Here is a 12,106-nt window from a genome sequence, read left to right on the forward strand (position 1 = left end):
ATGTAGCTGAACTATAATTTTTTTTTGAAACAGACTACACATAAGTTTTCTTTATTATATATGTATATAAATCCTCTAGTCTTTAAGCAAGAAGCGTTTAACATTCTTGACGCTTTCCCTCAAAACGTTCGTCTCCCAAACCTCTCTTGACGATGCCCTTAACGACGCCGTAGAGTCCAACCTGTGAATCTCCCAACCGCTGCTTCTCAGCATCATGATCCTCTCTATCTGCTTCTTCGCAAGCCGCCACGTGTTGTCTTTGATCTCATGCACTGCTTCCTCGTACGCCGCCTTTCTCGCTTGGTCCCACTCGAACACATTGTGTCTTTTCTCCGGCGGGTAGACTCCGAAGTACCGGTCGAACTCCGGTACTCCTATAGCCCGGTGAATCCCGGTTCGGATTGTGGACCGGGAGTTTCTAGGGTTATAGAAATTTGCGAGCTCCTCGAACATTCCCGACTCCATCATTTGGTCGACACGTTTTGAGAGGTAGTCGTACAGAACTGAGACCGAGACATCTACCCAGAGGAAGAAGCAATCGTACCTTTTGATCAAAGCAAAGATTTGGACAATGTTTTACATAAGATCATTGGTAAAATACATGTGGATATTAATCACAATTTGAAAAGACTAATTTTGTATGTTTTCATAAAATATGTTTGTACAATGCTAACGTAAATTTACATTTAAACAGAAGATTCTCCTTCCATTTACGTTTGATATTTAATGTTAATAATTAATATATACACAATGGTTTAATAAGTTATAAGGCAAAAAAAGAAGTTATAAGGCTATATTTCTATTTCTGATATGTTTTATGTTGATTTTGTTTCACTGATTTAGCTTTTTAATGTTACACAATGGTGTCTATTTTGAAATAGTATAGCTATTGTTGGAAAAATGTGATAATTCTATATATCATACCTCAGCTCAGAAGAAATGGACGGCTTAGAAGAGAATGGATTGGTTACGGGGTCAAAACGATCTACAAGGAGGGCATGTACGAAAGAGTTAGATCCTCCTGCTATTATCGGGAGCTTCCCACGAGAGGATATCTCAGAGATAGACCGTGACGCCACAGAGCGGAACTCGGAGGCAGTTAGTTCGCTGTCATCTACAGGAAGCTCGCCGAGTAGATGGTGAGGGACTCCGCACCGCTCAGGGATAGTGATTTGATTAGTGGCGATCTCCAGTCCGTTGTAGAATTGCATTTTGTCAGAGTTGATGATCTCTCCGGAGAAACGACCTGCTAGGGCGACTGAGAGACGTGACTTGCCTGTCCCCGTGGCTCCCATTATGACAACCACTTTCTCCTTGCGTGATTGGTCCATGCAAACGGCCATGGTAACTATTGACTTTGGTCGTAGTTGAGGTCGTGTGTAAGTGGTCGGGACGAGGGAACGAGAGACGAACGTAGAAGTAAGTTCTTGCATGTTTTCTGTAATCTATTAACCTCTATCTAGATCAGCTTATGACTCCATTAATTGTGGAAGGTGAGTTTTATAAACTGAACAAAACAAAAAGGATAATTCAGAAGTTGTAAGTTTATGGTTAGATATAATACTGGTAGATTTGTCTGCCTTGAACTGGTAAACGTGGCTTTGGATCAACTTTGGTTTTGTAATCATCCATGCATCAAAATGATTTTGTTACCATTATTGCTTTTAACATTTTATTTACTGTTTTTTGGTTATCATTTGCCTTAATCGAACTAATGAGGTGGAGCTAATTACTGATACATCATCTTATCAAAAAGAGGGCAAAGATCTAGTACATTTTACTGTTTAAATATGGGAGATAGTAGGTGTTTTCATGCACCATATGTATATATAGAAATAAAAGTTTTAAGATTTAAATTATATTTAAAAATATATTTTTATTTGCTTACAATATTTAATTTTAATTATATGTATATATTTAAATTACAATCTTGAAAAGACTTTTTATCTATTTTTTTTGGTTAAAAATGTTAAATCAAATTCTATAAAAATAAGAAAAAAAATTGTTAGGTATATAATTATCAAAACGTAAAACGGGTAATATTTCTAAAATTTGTAGATATTAAAAAAATAATGGTATTGAGATTAGAAAATTATAATTTTGAAGAATTCTTTTAGTAATAAAAATTATATAATTAAATATTATTTCCAAAATTAAATATTATTATATTCATGTATCTACTATTATATTATTTATTATTATATTAATGATAATCTATGAGTTATTATCATATTTTAATTTTTTTACCAAAATTTTCATCTCACAATTAGCTTTAAGCCATGTCATCATTGTTAATATGCAATGTCATAATTTTCTTTCAAAATCAGTATGGTGATAACACATGGTAAATCACTTCTCAAATAATGTTAAGAGGGTTTCAAATTTTTTTTAATAATAAAATATATATAATTATAAAATAGAATTAAATAATATTTCAAAAATTGTAAATATTATTATATGTCTATTTTTCTATTATATTATTGATTATTATATTAATGATGATATATGAGTTATTATCATATTTTTTAAAGTTTACCAAAAATATAAATCAACATAAATGTAAATGTACATATCATAATTAGCTTCAAATCATGTTATTGTTAGTATGCCATGTCATTATTTTCTTTTTAAAATTAGTTTGGTGATAACATATGGCAAATCATTTATCAAATATGGATGGGACATGGACTGAACCAATATTCACAGTAGGTGAGGGAGCCATTAAAGTAGGGACATGTTCTGTGACTGATGCAGCGGAAACAACAGGAGTTCCTGTGATGGACGCTACTGCAGCAACTGGAGTTCTTGTGACTGACGCAACGGCAGCAACTGGAGGAGAGACTGTTGGAATAATGGCTGAATCAGTCCTTGCCACAGTAACAGAAGCAGAAATACTCATATCATCTGTAGCAACTTCAGGGACTAAAACAGAAGGGTAAACACTTGCAGAAGCAAGCGAAGCTCCTATTTGATCATTAGACGGATGACTCGAGTTCCTAGGCTGAGCAGATTTTTGCAGACATCTTGAGTCTTTATGGCCTAAGTGTCCACACTTACCACACTTTGTTGGGATCCATGAATACTCTACATCAACCAATGATATAGTACCCCTTTTGTCATTCAAAGCGATCTTCTGCGGGAATTGCTTGTCCAATTCAACTTCCACCAAGATTTTTGCCTCACCCATGAGAGTAGGGTCAAGTCTGGGCTTATTTGTCAGCATTGGAGCTCCCAGGGCAGAGGCAATTCGGCTTATTCCTGGATTAGAGTATAACCTACTGGGGATATTTTTTAGAGTTACCCAAACTGGAATAGTGGAAATCTCTGGAAGAGATAATGAAGCTGCAGGACTCCAAGGAGCTACAAACATCAAGCAATCATCCACATGCCATAATCCCCTCTGAAGAATCCAAGAACGTGTAGATACATCTGGAATGTGGAATAAAAAAGAAGAATCACCTAGTTTCCTAGAAAAGATTCTGCATTTCTTACCCCAATCCTATTAACTACAGCATGAACAAGCCCACCTGACGGAATAGAACAGCGATGAAACTGGCCAATAATATACTCTTTCTGATTTTCAGGACCATGGAGCAGAAGTTTGCTCGGGATTGTTACCATTGGAGTACCATCTTCCAAGTATGTGGGAGATGTTGTTTTGTAGAGGTTCCTGGCAGATGGGTTCATCTTCTCAGCCCAAGGGAATCGAAGATTTCCATCTTTCTTTACTTCAGGAGTAGGCAATTTTGACTTGACCAGAGCTTTGTTAGTAACTCTGTTTGTCATTTGTGGGGCTCTAGTATGATTGTTTGCAGAGCGATGTTGGCCATCAGAGAGAGAAGGCCAGTGAGCCGGGGATAATAGTTCTTGAAGGAGATTTTATCCAGCTTCATTCAGAACATCTACTGCTGATGGAGAGGATGGATAAATCTTTAAAGGTTTTGCCCATGCTCCTAGAGAAGGGGAAACTGATACATCAGACTTTTTATTAGTTTCTGTAGTAGAAGAACCCTCAACGGTGACAAGGTTTTGCACGATTATTGAATCCACAAGAGCAGCTGAGGAAGTAGAGTCTTCATTAACAGCTTCTCCTCCTGCATCTTTGTGGTTCTCAACTTGAGGCACACTTTCCACAAGAACATCAAAGAGAATCTTTGGAGGTTCCAATCCAACAAAACCCTTAACAGCTGAGTCTTGTCCTGAGTTTTGGCTTGATGGAGACTTTTCGGCAGTAGCAACAAACCCATCAAACCCAATTGAGGAAGCTGGTACTTTTAGAGAACCAGTTGAAGAAGAGCGGCGAAGTATGGTGAACACTAAGCCATTGTCAGCTTTTTCAATTAGATCTGGGGGTTGGGAAGAAGATGCCATTGAAAAGGGATATATGAAGAGTTAAAAGAAAAGATCAAAGATGAAGTTTGAGAAGGGGAGTCCACCGGAACAATTGCAAGCCGGCAGAGCAGAGGCGGCGACTCGCGAACGGCAGAGCCGCCGAGAAGAGAACGAAGATTTAGGTGTTTTTTCTTTTTGGAAACTGTGCCCGAGAGAAAAAGCTTTTACTTGTCTTCTTTTCTCAAATAATTTTTTGGTGACTGAAAATATTAATAGAAATAAACATATACGATAATATTGGTATAGAACATACTAGTGGGCTGTGAAGATATAGAAGTGAAATATAAGAATACTTTTATTTGTAAATTAAACTATATAGACATGAGATGACAAAAAAAAACTATATAGACATGCATGCACACTCGTAAAACAACACAATCATGTCCGAATGTCGTTTGATATTTGTGTGTAACGAGTTTGCACAGACTGCGATTAGTCGGGTCAGGAGTACATTAAAATAATATAGTACTAGATTAAGATCCGCGCCTTGCGCAGAATAAATATTATATATATAATAATATTATATATATAATTTATTTTATGTATTATATGTTATTACATATTATGAAATAATAAATATATATTGAATAATTAAAAGTCAGTAACTATTACATATATAATTAAATTGGTGCGAACATATAAATCAATTTTATTAATCCAAACATTTTTTTAAAAAAAATTGATAGGATATGTAATTAAATTTAAATGATATTAACATACATAGTGTATTTTTAATATTAATGTCTATTTTTTTAAAAAAAAATAATGCTTTCTACTCATATGTTTTTTATCATGTTTATTTTTAATAGCAAAAACTTTAAATTACTGATAACAAAATTTTCATTATGGGATTAATAATTTTAGTAATTGATAATTTAAAAAAATTTATCAACGTTAGTTCAAAACTTTTATCAAAAAAAATTATTCAAAGTAAATTTTGAAACTAAAATATTTATTTATTCAATATGGTTTATAGTTTAATTTAGAATGATATATATACATATATATTTTAAATCTTAATGATTAATTAAATTAGACTTTTATTTATATGATTTTGTAATCATTTGTATTTTGTCATAACAAAAATTTTAAACCATGGATCGCAAAATTTGAATGTGAGACTTTTAACAGTTTTAGTAATTTATAGTCATTTTTTAAAATTCAAAATATAAAATATATAGAAAAATCTAAATTTTTATAATATGGTTATTGTATTTTTTTTTAAACTATTTTAATAATTTTAAATTAAACAAATTTGATAGAAGATACATTTTTTTTTATCAGATCTTTATTATTCAAAATCATTAATTGTCATATATACTTTACTCACATTAGGCAATTCCGTAATCTTTATTTGAGGAAATAATAAATGACATTAATAATGAATTTATGGTTAGTTTAATAAAAAGCTTATTATATAATTAGATGGATCAATCTATTTCTCTAATAATTCTGAAAATCATCCTAGTAATGACATGTGGCTACAAAAAAAAATTGTAATGTTTCATAAATAATATATAGGGGATATGAACTTTTTCATACGCACGAATTTCTTCCTTTCTTTCCAATATTTTTTCATTCTAGTTTATATGTTACCGTAAATAGTAGTATATCAAAAAGAAAGTAGTATATCATAAGATTACTTACATATAAGAATATTTTAAAATAACTAAATCATAATAGTTGGTTAGCAATTCATTTTCATTTGTTATAAACTACTAATTCATTTTGTAGTTTATATATATTTAAAGTATATAAAGTTATATATTTAAATAATTTCATTTAGTTATTTTAATAAACAACAAAATATTAAGGGCGATTCTTTTACACTTAGCAACAAAAATCTATGCATCTCTAATCTGACTATCACCTTACCATTTCTAGACACACCGAATAGTTAAGAAGAAGATATACTTTCAGCTGAGAGGAAGTCATTGGTTGATACTTAAACTTGCATGATATCATGTATGTATAACCACTAGGTCCACTATATCCACTCTAAATCTAAGTAAAGGCTTGAATATTCATTCTGCTTACTTTTATGTTCTCTCTCAATCAACCACCGCGTAAACTAAACCTTTCAAGGTAATACGGCAAGTACCAGCGAGTTTGCTAGAGTATTTTATCTGATTCAATTGAGGAAGCAACTCTTGGAAGACGACACATGAGAAGCAAGGAGTGAACAACAAAACTTACCCTGATCGAATCACTTTTCATACTCTACTTAATGGAATCTTCCCTCTATCTCTCTCTCTACTATATACCACTTTAAATCAAATCTAGTTTGTAAAACCAAACGGCTCGTCATTCTACTGTATCACTTTTTCAAATGCTTACTGTAATAATTTTCACATAGCAAAGACACTCCAGTAGAGAAAGCAAGATCAAAATCTAATGAGATTCTAAATCATATCAAGTGTAAGAGTTCTCAGCTTAGAGAGCTTTCTTAACCTCGAAAAAGTTGGAGCGTGCATTGTTAGCCGCATCAATGTCTTCTGCGGATGCCACAGCAACCGCTACACCATTGTCTCTAACCACATCTATTGCCTCGGCGAAATCCTTGAAGTCCTTCAAACTGTGGTTCACACAAAAAAATGATTAAAACCAATCTAAAACTCTTAGTTACACATATAGTAGAGAGAGTAAAGTTAACGAACCTTGTTGTTAATATCTCCTCACGCTTTCTTAGCCGTTCTTCATCAGTTACTCCAAGTAAATGCCTCATCAAACTGGTTGAAAGATATTTAACATTTTTAATCACACAGTCCGTAACCGATTCATTCAAAGAGCTGCCAAATAAATTAAATTAACTTACCTGCTATAACCTTTGGCATCAGGCAACTGGTACGAATCAACATCACCAATGGTTCCAATAATAGCTTTGGTAAGCGTCTCTTGATCCACATCAAGACCACGCAAGAAATCTCCAGTTCCATCATATATGTCAAGTGTCTTCAACAAATTTGGATCACGGTACGATAAAAACGAGAACACACCTGAAACGAATACGTTGTTAGGACTTAAGATCCATCCAACATTGTTGTTAGGATAAAAAAAAAAAATCAGTTTTTCCAACCTGAATGCGAATCGAAATCACAGAAACCTCCATATGCACCACCACTTACACGAACACGGTCCCATAACCATGTGTTGCTAATATGTTTTGATATAACATATGCACTTCCATCAAGCTCATACCCTGTGCTGTATATGTTACCTGCTTTGCCAACATAGTTTACCTGCAAATAGAATGGATAAGAGCCCAAACACATTTCTGTATAAGTAGTCTTTCTTTTGTACCTGGGTTGGTATCACAATGGCTTCGTTTCTCAGAGGGAGTCTACCATCCCAAGTGACAAGCCCACCAGAGGGGCTTTCAGGGAGTAAATCTAGAAACTTCTCAAGAGATTTTTCGATGTTGGTGAGAGACTTGCCATCTGCAGTCATGTTAACAATGCAGCCATTCTTGGCGAGGAGAGATCTCCTTATCTCCTCAAGGGAAGATGATATCCCTTCCCAGTCTTCACCCACCTTCTTCTCAAGTGTGCGTAAGAATTCAAGATAGCTACAAAAGAGAGAGATGCTTAATCAAGTCTCAAAAGATTATAAGAGAAAAAAAAAACATTGTTAACAAGTACCAACCTGAGACCACCCATCTGTTCAGACATCCATCCAGCAATGTTCAACATTGCATCCATCCTCGCCGCAGCAACTCCGTGACCACTTCCTCTCAGACGGTTCTGCATTGAATGAGAAATGATGTTTATTTACAGTACTACTTTCAAGTTGCACTAATCATACAAAAGGGAGAAAGAAAAATTCTACTACTTTACCTCCATCCGTGCTATGCTTTGAGAGACGAACTGTTTAAACCGCTGCTGATCTGTGAATTGAACCTCTTGCAACAAGCAATTCATCTGCAGCAAGATAAAAAATGAAATGAATCTAAGTGCCAACCAGTATCTCTACACATTCAATAACCCAACATATAGAAATCTAGCGAAAATGCTATAAGTTTGAGTAAAGGATGTTAAAAGACAAAGTACCAGGTTAAAAAGGTCATCAGCACGTCCAGCCATCGATTTTCCACGAACAATAATTTTGGTGCACGGTTCATCCTTCCCCCTCACAGATGAGGTAAGGGGATACACTGATATTCCTCCCGTTTTCCTTCCAATCAACTGATTAAGTTGCACAAAACTCAAATCTTTTGTGCCCATCTCCATTAGTGATTGACTGTCAAAATAAAAATTTCTATCAGAGTTACAACCTCAATAAAGTGCAATCCAAAACATTCGCTATTACAGCTACCAAAGTACTTGAGAAAATATTCTATGCTTTTTTAAAAAAAAAAAAACTCAAAAGAAAATCACAAGAAAGCTTAAATCATTACCAGAAAAGTGGTACAAGTGGAAGAAGCTCATGTTTCAGCGAACCCATATCAAAGACTACTTCAGCGTAGACAATATCATTTGTGAAAAGGTCATGCCTCAAAACCTTCACACCATTAATATCTCCAACCTATTATTCAAAACCTCACATCAGTAAAAATTCAACAAAAGCAAAGGCTAGCCAAAATGATTACATTACCTCAGTGGGAACATAAGTAGGTTCTTTTGGGATGTCACTCAGGTTCAAACTTGGGACACATCTAAGTGCTTCAGGAGGGTCAGGAGTCTCTTGTTTCAATCTCAGCTCCTCTGTAGCACGCGCTAGCTCCGCAAGATCTTCTTCCGTCATACCTGCTTTAACTTTCTCCAGGATACTTTTCTCTTCCGCTTCCTCTTGAGAAGCTTTCTCAGGATCAGGCTAAAACAGAACTACATGTTAGCACCAAAACTAAAGAGACATTGGATAGCAATGAGAAAAAAAGATACCTGCATCTCAATGGTCACACGATGCGAGTTGTTCAAAATAAACTGCTCTATCAGAGGGGAGAAGACAGCCTTTGAACCCTCCTCAGCTATTCTAGCTTTCAGGGCTTTCAATGGTTCTGTATACTTCAATGGCTCAAAAGGATCCATATCGTATATCCACTTTGCAATAGACTGAAGCATAAGAGATAAACCACGAGGGAAAGATCCTGTATTGTTTTCCCTCAGAGAGAACTCAATAGTATTCATAGACGCCTCCACAGCATTACTCTCAAACCCTTCTTCTGCCAACTTCTTCAGCGTACTCATTATCAACTCTTCAACCTTCTGAACATTATCTTCAGACACACCTTTCATACCAACGCTGAACTGTGGCTGCAGAAGCTCGTCTGACATCCCACTACTGACAAGAGCTTCTCCTAAACCGCTTTCCAACAAGATTTTTCTCAGCGGCGAAGCAGGAGTCCCCAGCATGAGATGATCCAAGAACCCAAGCGCGAGCTGAGTCTCCAAGTCCAAGGGCTTCTCAGACAACAGCCAGTTGACGCACACCATGTTCTTCTTCTTAAGGTCGCCATCTCGACCAACAGGATATTTCTCAACTATCCTGATAGGCTCAGAGAATAGCTTCTGAGGTTCGATCTTTGAAGTGTCTCGAGATGGACTTGCTTCGAACATGTCCAAGTATTCTGCACATATAAGAAAAGGCAGAGAAGATTCATAAGAGTGACTTCTTCTAATAAAGATTTAAAGGAGATATTAAATCTTTACCACTCAAGATACGAAGGCGTTGGAGTGGATCATCATCTCCATAGAACCAGATTCTGGCATTGCTTGGGTGATAATACTTACGGTGGAAGTCCTAAAATTTTCCAATAGAGAAGATATATAATCAGAAGTTACACATATCATTATGCTACTCTAACAACTAGCATAATAATTTGAGCAAACCTTGAATTCCTCGAATGTCAGGTTAGGGATATCTTTTGGATCACCTCCACTGTCGACACCGTATGTATTATCTGGAGATATGGCCTAATCAAAGTGAAAACAGTATTATTCATCAGAACCACTATACCGAGGAAATGTCAGTTATATAGTAAACAAAAACCCAAAACTTGCCTGTTGAGCAATTCTCCCTAAGATATTATCAGGCTGAGAATAGACACCTTTCATCTCATTAAAGACAACACCTGAAATCAAGCACCAATGGTGAGATATTATGAGTGTGTATATGAAGTAGTAGATAAACAAAGAGATGATATCCATACTAAGACAAAGAGTATAGGAAAAAAGACTCTAAAATGGTATTCTTTTTGTAAAATAAAACCTTTGTAAGAGATGTCTTCAGAGGGATCATTAAGCTCATAGTGCCATCCCTCTTGCTGAAAAGTGTGGACGTCGTCCACACACTTGGGGAAGAAGACAGCATCCAAATATACATCCACAAGATTGTAAAAATCCTACAATAGATAGAAAGAAACTGAGCTCCTTGAAGACAACAAAAGTAGTTTTATATCTCGCTCACTGTACCTTTGTATTAGTGGAAGCAACAGGGTAACAGGTTCTATCAGGATAAGTGAATGCGTTTAGAAAAGTATGCAAACTTCCCTTAAGCAGTTCAACAAATGGCTCTTTGAGAGGGTACTTTCGAGACCCACATAGAACGCTGTGTTCCAGTATGTGAGGAATGCCAGTTGAATCCTTCCTGCAATAACAACGAGAACTATGATTTACAAATCCCAAACTTAAGAGCCCTTTGACAAGGAGGGTGTACTAAAGTCACCTATATATATATATAGAAAAAAAAGGCTTGTTTAGGAGACTTACGGGGGAGTCCTTAAAACAATGCCGAACACCTTGTTCTCATCTTCGTTTGACACAGACATCACCTCGCAACCAGTTTTCTTGTGTTTGAAAAGAGTCGCCTTTGATTTACACTCTGAGATAAACTCTTCAGAGACTTTCTCAAATCCGAGCTTCTCAGCCTCATCTTGGCCTACATCTGAATTCCAACAAACAAACAAAAAAATTTAAAACATACACAAATCTACGATTAGCTACCTATCACAAAGGAGAAACCTTTAATTTCACAAGTGAGACAAAACACACAAAACTGGCTAGTTCACCATCATCGACTAAACCATCCAACGATTAAACTGAGCATGAAGTGAGAATCTTTACCAGGATAAGATCGTGCGGGTTGTGTGGCGACGGCGCGAACATAGAGGCGAGAGAGTTGCCTATTGACACGGCGAACTGCGGTGGAGGGAACCCTCAACCCACGTCGGAGAAAGACACGTCTTCCGGGGGATGCAGGAGAGGCAACCCGGCGAAGGTTGCGACCGGGGGCACGGAGAGCGCCTGTAGACGATGACAGGGATGAGTAAGAGAGAGGGAAGTGGCGAAAGAAGTGAGAGGCGGTGGTGAGAGAAGCTGAGCAAGAGGCAGTTCGAAGCATGGCTACCGGAAAAAATATTACCCGGCGGAGACAGCTACTCTCGGAGACGATATAAAAATGATATGCTAATAAGCCCAGCGGCAAGAGTTTTTATTATTTTATTTTAATAAGGTTATCATTTCTTGTATAACACACATAATATTTACTTATAAAATTAATATTCTTTATTTTCTTCAAATGTCGTATTTTCTGAATCTTTTTAATTAACGACCAGAAAAAATATCTAAAGACACAAAAAAAGTTCTGATTTGCAAGAAACAAAACGTGGTTCTCCTATAGCCAAATGTGACTTGTTACCCTCAAACAATATAATGACCAGAAAATATCTTACATTTTTTCTTGGTGTTTTTTTTAATTTTGTCGGATGAGTTTACGGATT

General features: G+C 35.9%; 2 protein-coding genes across 2 annotated transcripts; both read right to left on the minus strand.

The window, feature by feature from the left end:
* On the minus strand, positions 1 to 1,619 carry LOC106333499 (adenylate isopentenyltransferase 8, chloroplastic-like). Its single transcript, XM_013771937.1, has 2 exons — positions 925 to 1,619; positions 1 to 544 (listed from the first exon to the last, which is right to left on the minus strand). The coding sequence occupies exons 1-2, from the start codon at positions 1,431 to 1,433 to the stop codon at positions 76 to 78; spliced, it is 978 nt and encodes a 325-aa protein (XP_013627391.1). The 5' UTR covers positions 1,434 to 1,619; the 3' UTR covers positions 1 to 75.
* A 5,053-nt stretch (positions 1,620 to 6,672) lies between these two features.
* On the minus strand, positions 6,673 to 11,825 carry LOC106335091 (presequence protease 1, chloroplastic/mitochondrial). Its single transcript, XM_013773516.1, has 18 exons — positions 11,451 to 11,825; positions 11,097 to 11,271; positions 10,800 to 10,974; positions 10,597 to 10,729; positions 10,389 to 10,459; positions 10,218 to 10,301; positions 10,038 to 10,128; positions 9,270 to 9,955; positions 8,983 to 9,201; positions 8,786 to 8,913; positions 8,439 to 8,628; positions 8,226 to 8,309; positions 8,035 to 8,132; positions 7,693 to 7,957; positions 7,469 to 7,631; positions 7,208 to 7,388; positions 7,050 to 7,121; positions 6,673 to 6,967 (listed from the first exon to the last, which is right to left on the minus strand). Exons 1-18 carry the CDS (start codon positions 11,725 to 11,727, stop codon positions 6,826 to 6,828), a joined length of 3,234 nt encoding a protein of 1,077 aa, XP_013628970.1. The 5' UTR covers positions 11,728 to 11,825; the 3' UTR covers positions 6,673 to 6,825.
* Between the last annotated feature and the right edge of the window lie 281 nt (positions 11,826 to 12,106).

This window comes from Brassica oleracea, chromosome C3, assembly GCF_000695525.1.
Source record: "Brassica oleracea var. oleracea cultivar TO1000 chromosome C3, BOL, whole genome shotgun sequence".
Classification (NCBI taxonomy): Eukaryota; Viridiplantae; Streptophyta; class Magnoliopsida; order Brassicales; family Brassicaceae; genus Brassica; species Brassica oleracea.

Bases quoted from the DNA above. Each gene is read 5' to 3' on its own strand.
- LOC106335091 (XM_013773516.1), bottom strand. From the start codon at position 11,727: ATGCTTCGAACTGCCTCTTGCTCAGCTTCTCTCACCACCGCCTCTCAC. The intron at 10,730-10,799 runs GTACAGTGAGCG...TATCTATTGTAG, and splicing joins TTGCTTCCACTAATACAAAG to GATTTTTACAATCTTGTGGA. The intron at 10,460-10,596 runs GTTTTATTTTAC...GCTTGATTTCAG, and splicing joins TGAAGACATCTCTTACAAAG to GTGTTGTCTTTAATGAGATG.
- LOC106333499 (XM_013771937.1), bottom strand. From the start codon at position 1,433: ATGCAAGAACTTACTTCTACGTTCGTCTCTCGTTCCCTCGTCCCGACC. The intron at 545-924 runs GTATGATATATA...TTTGATCAAAAG, and splicing joins TCCATTTCTTCTGAGCTGAG to GTACGATTGCTTCTTCCTCT.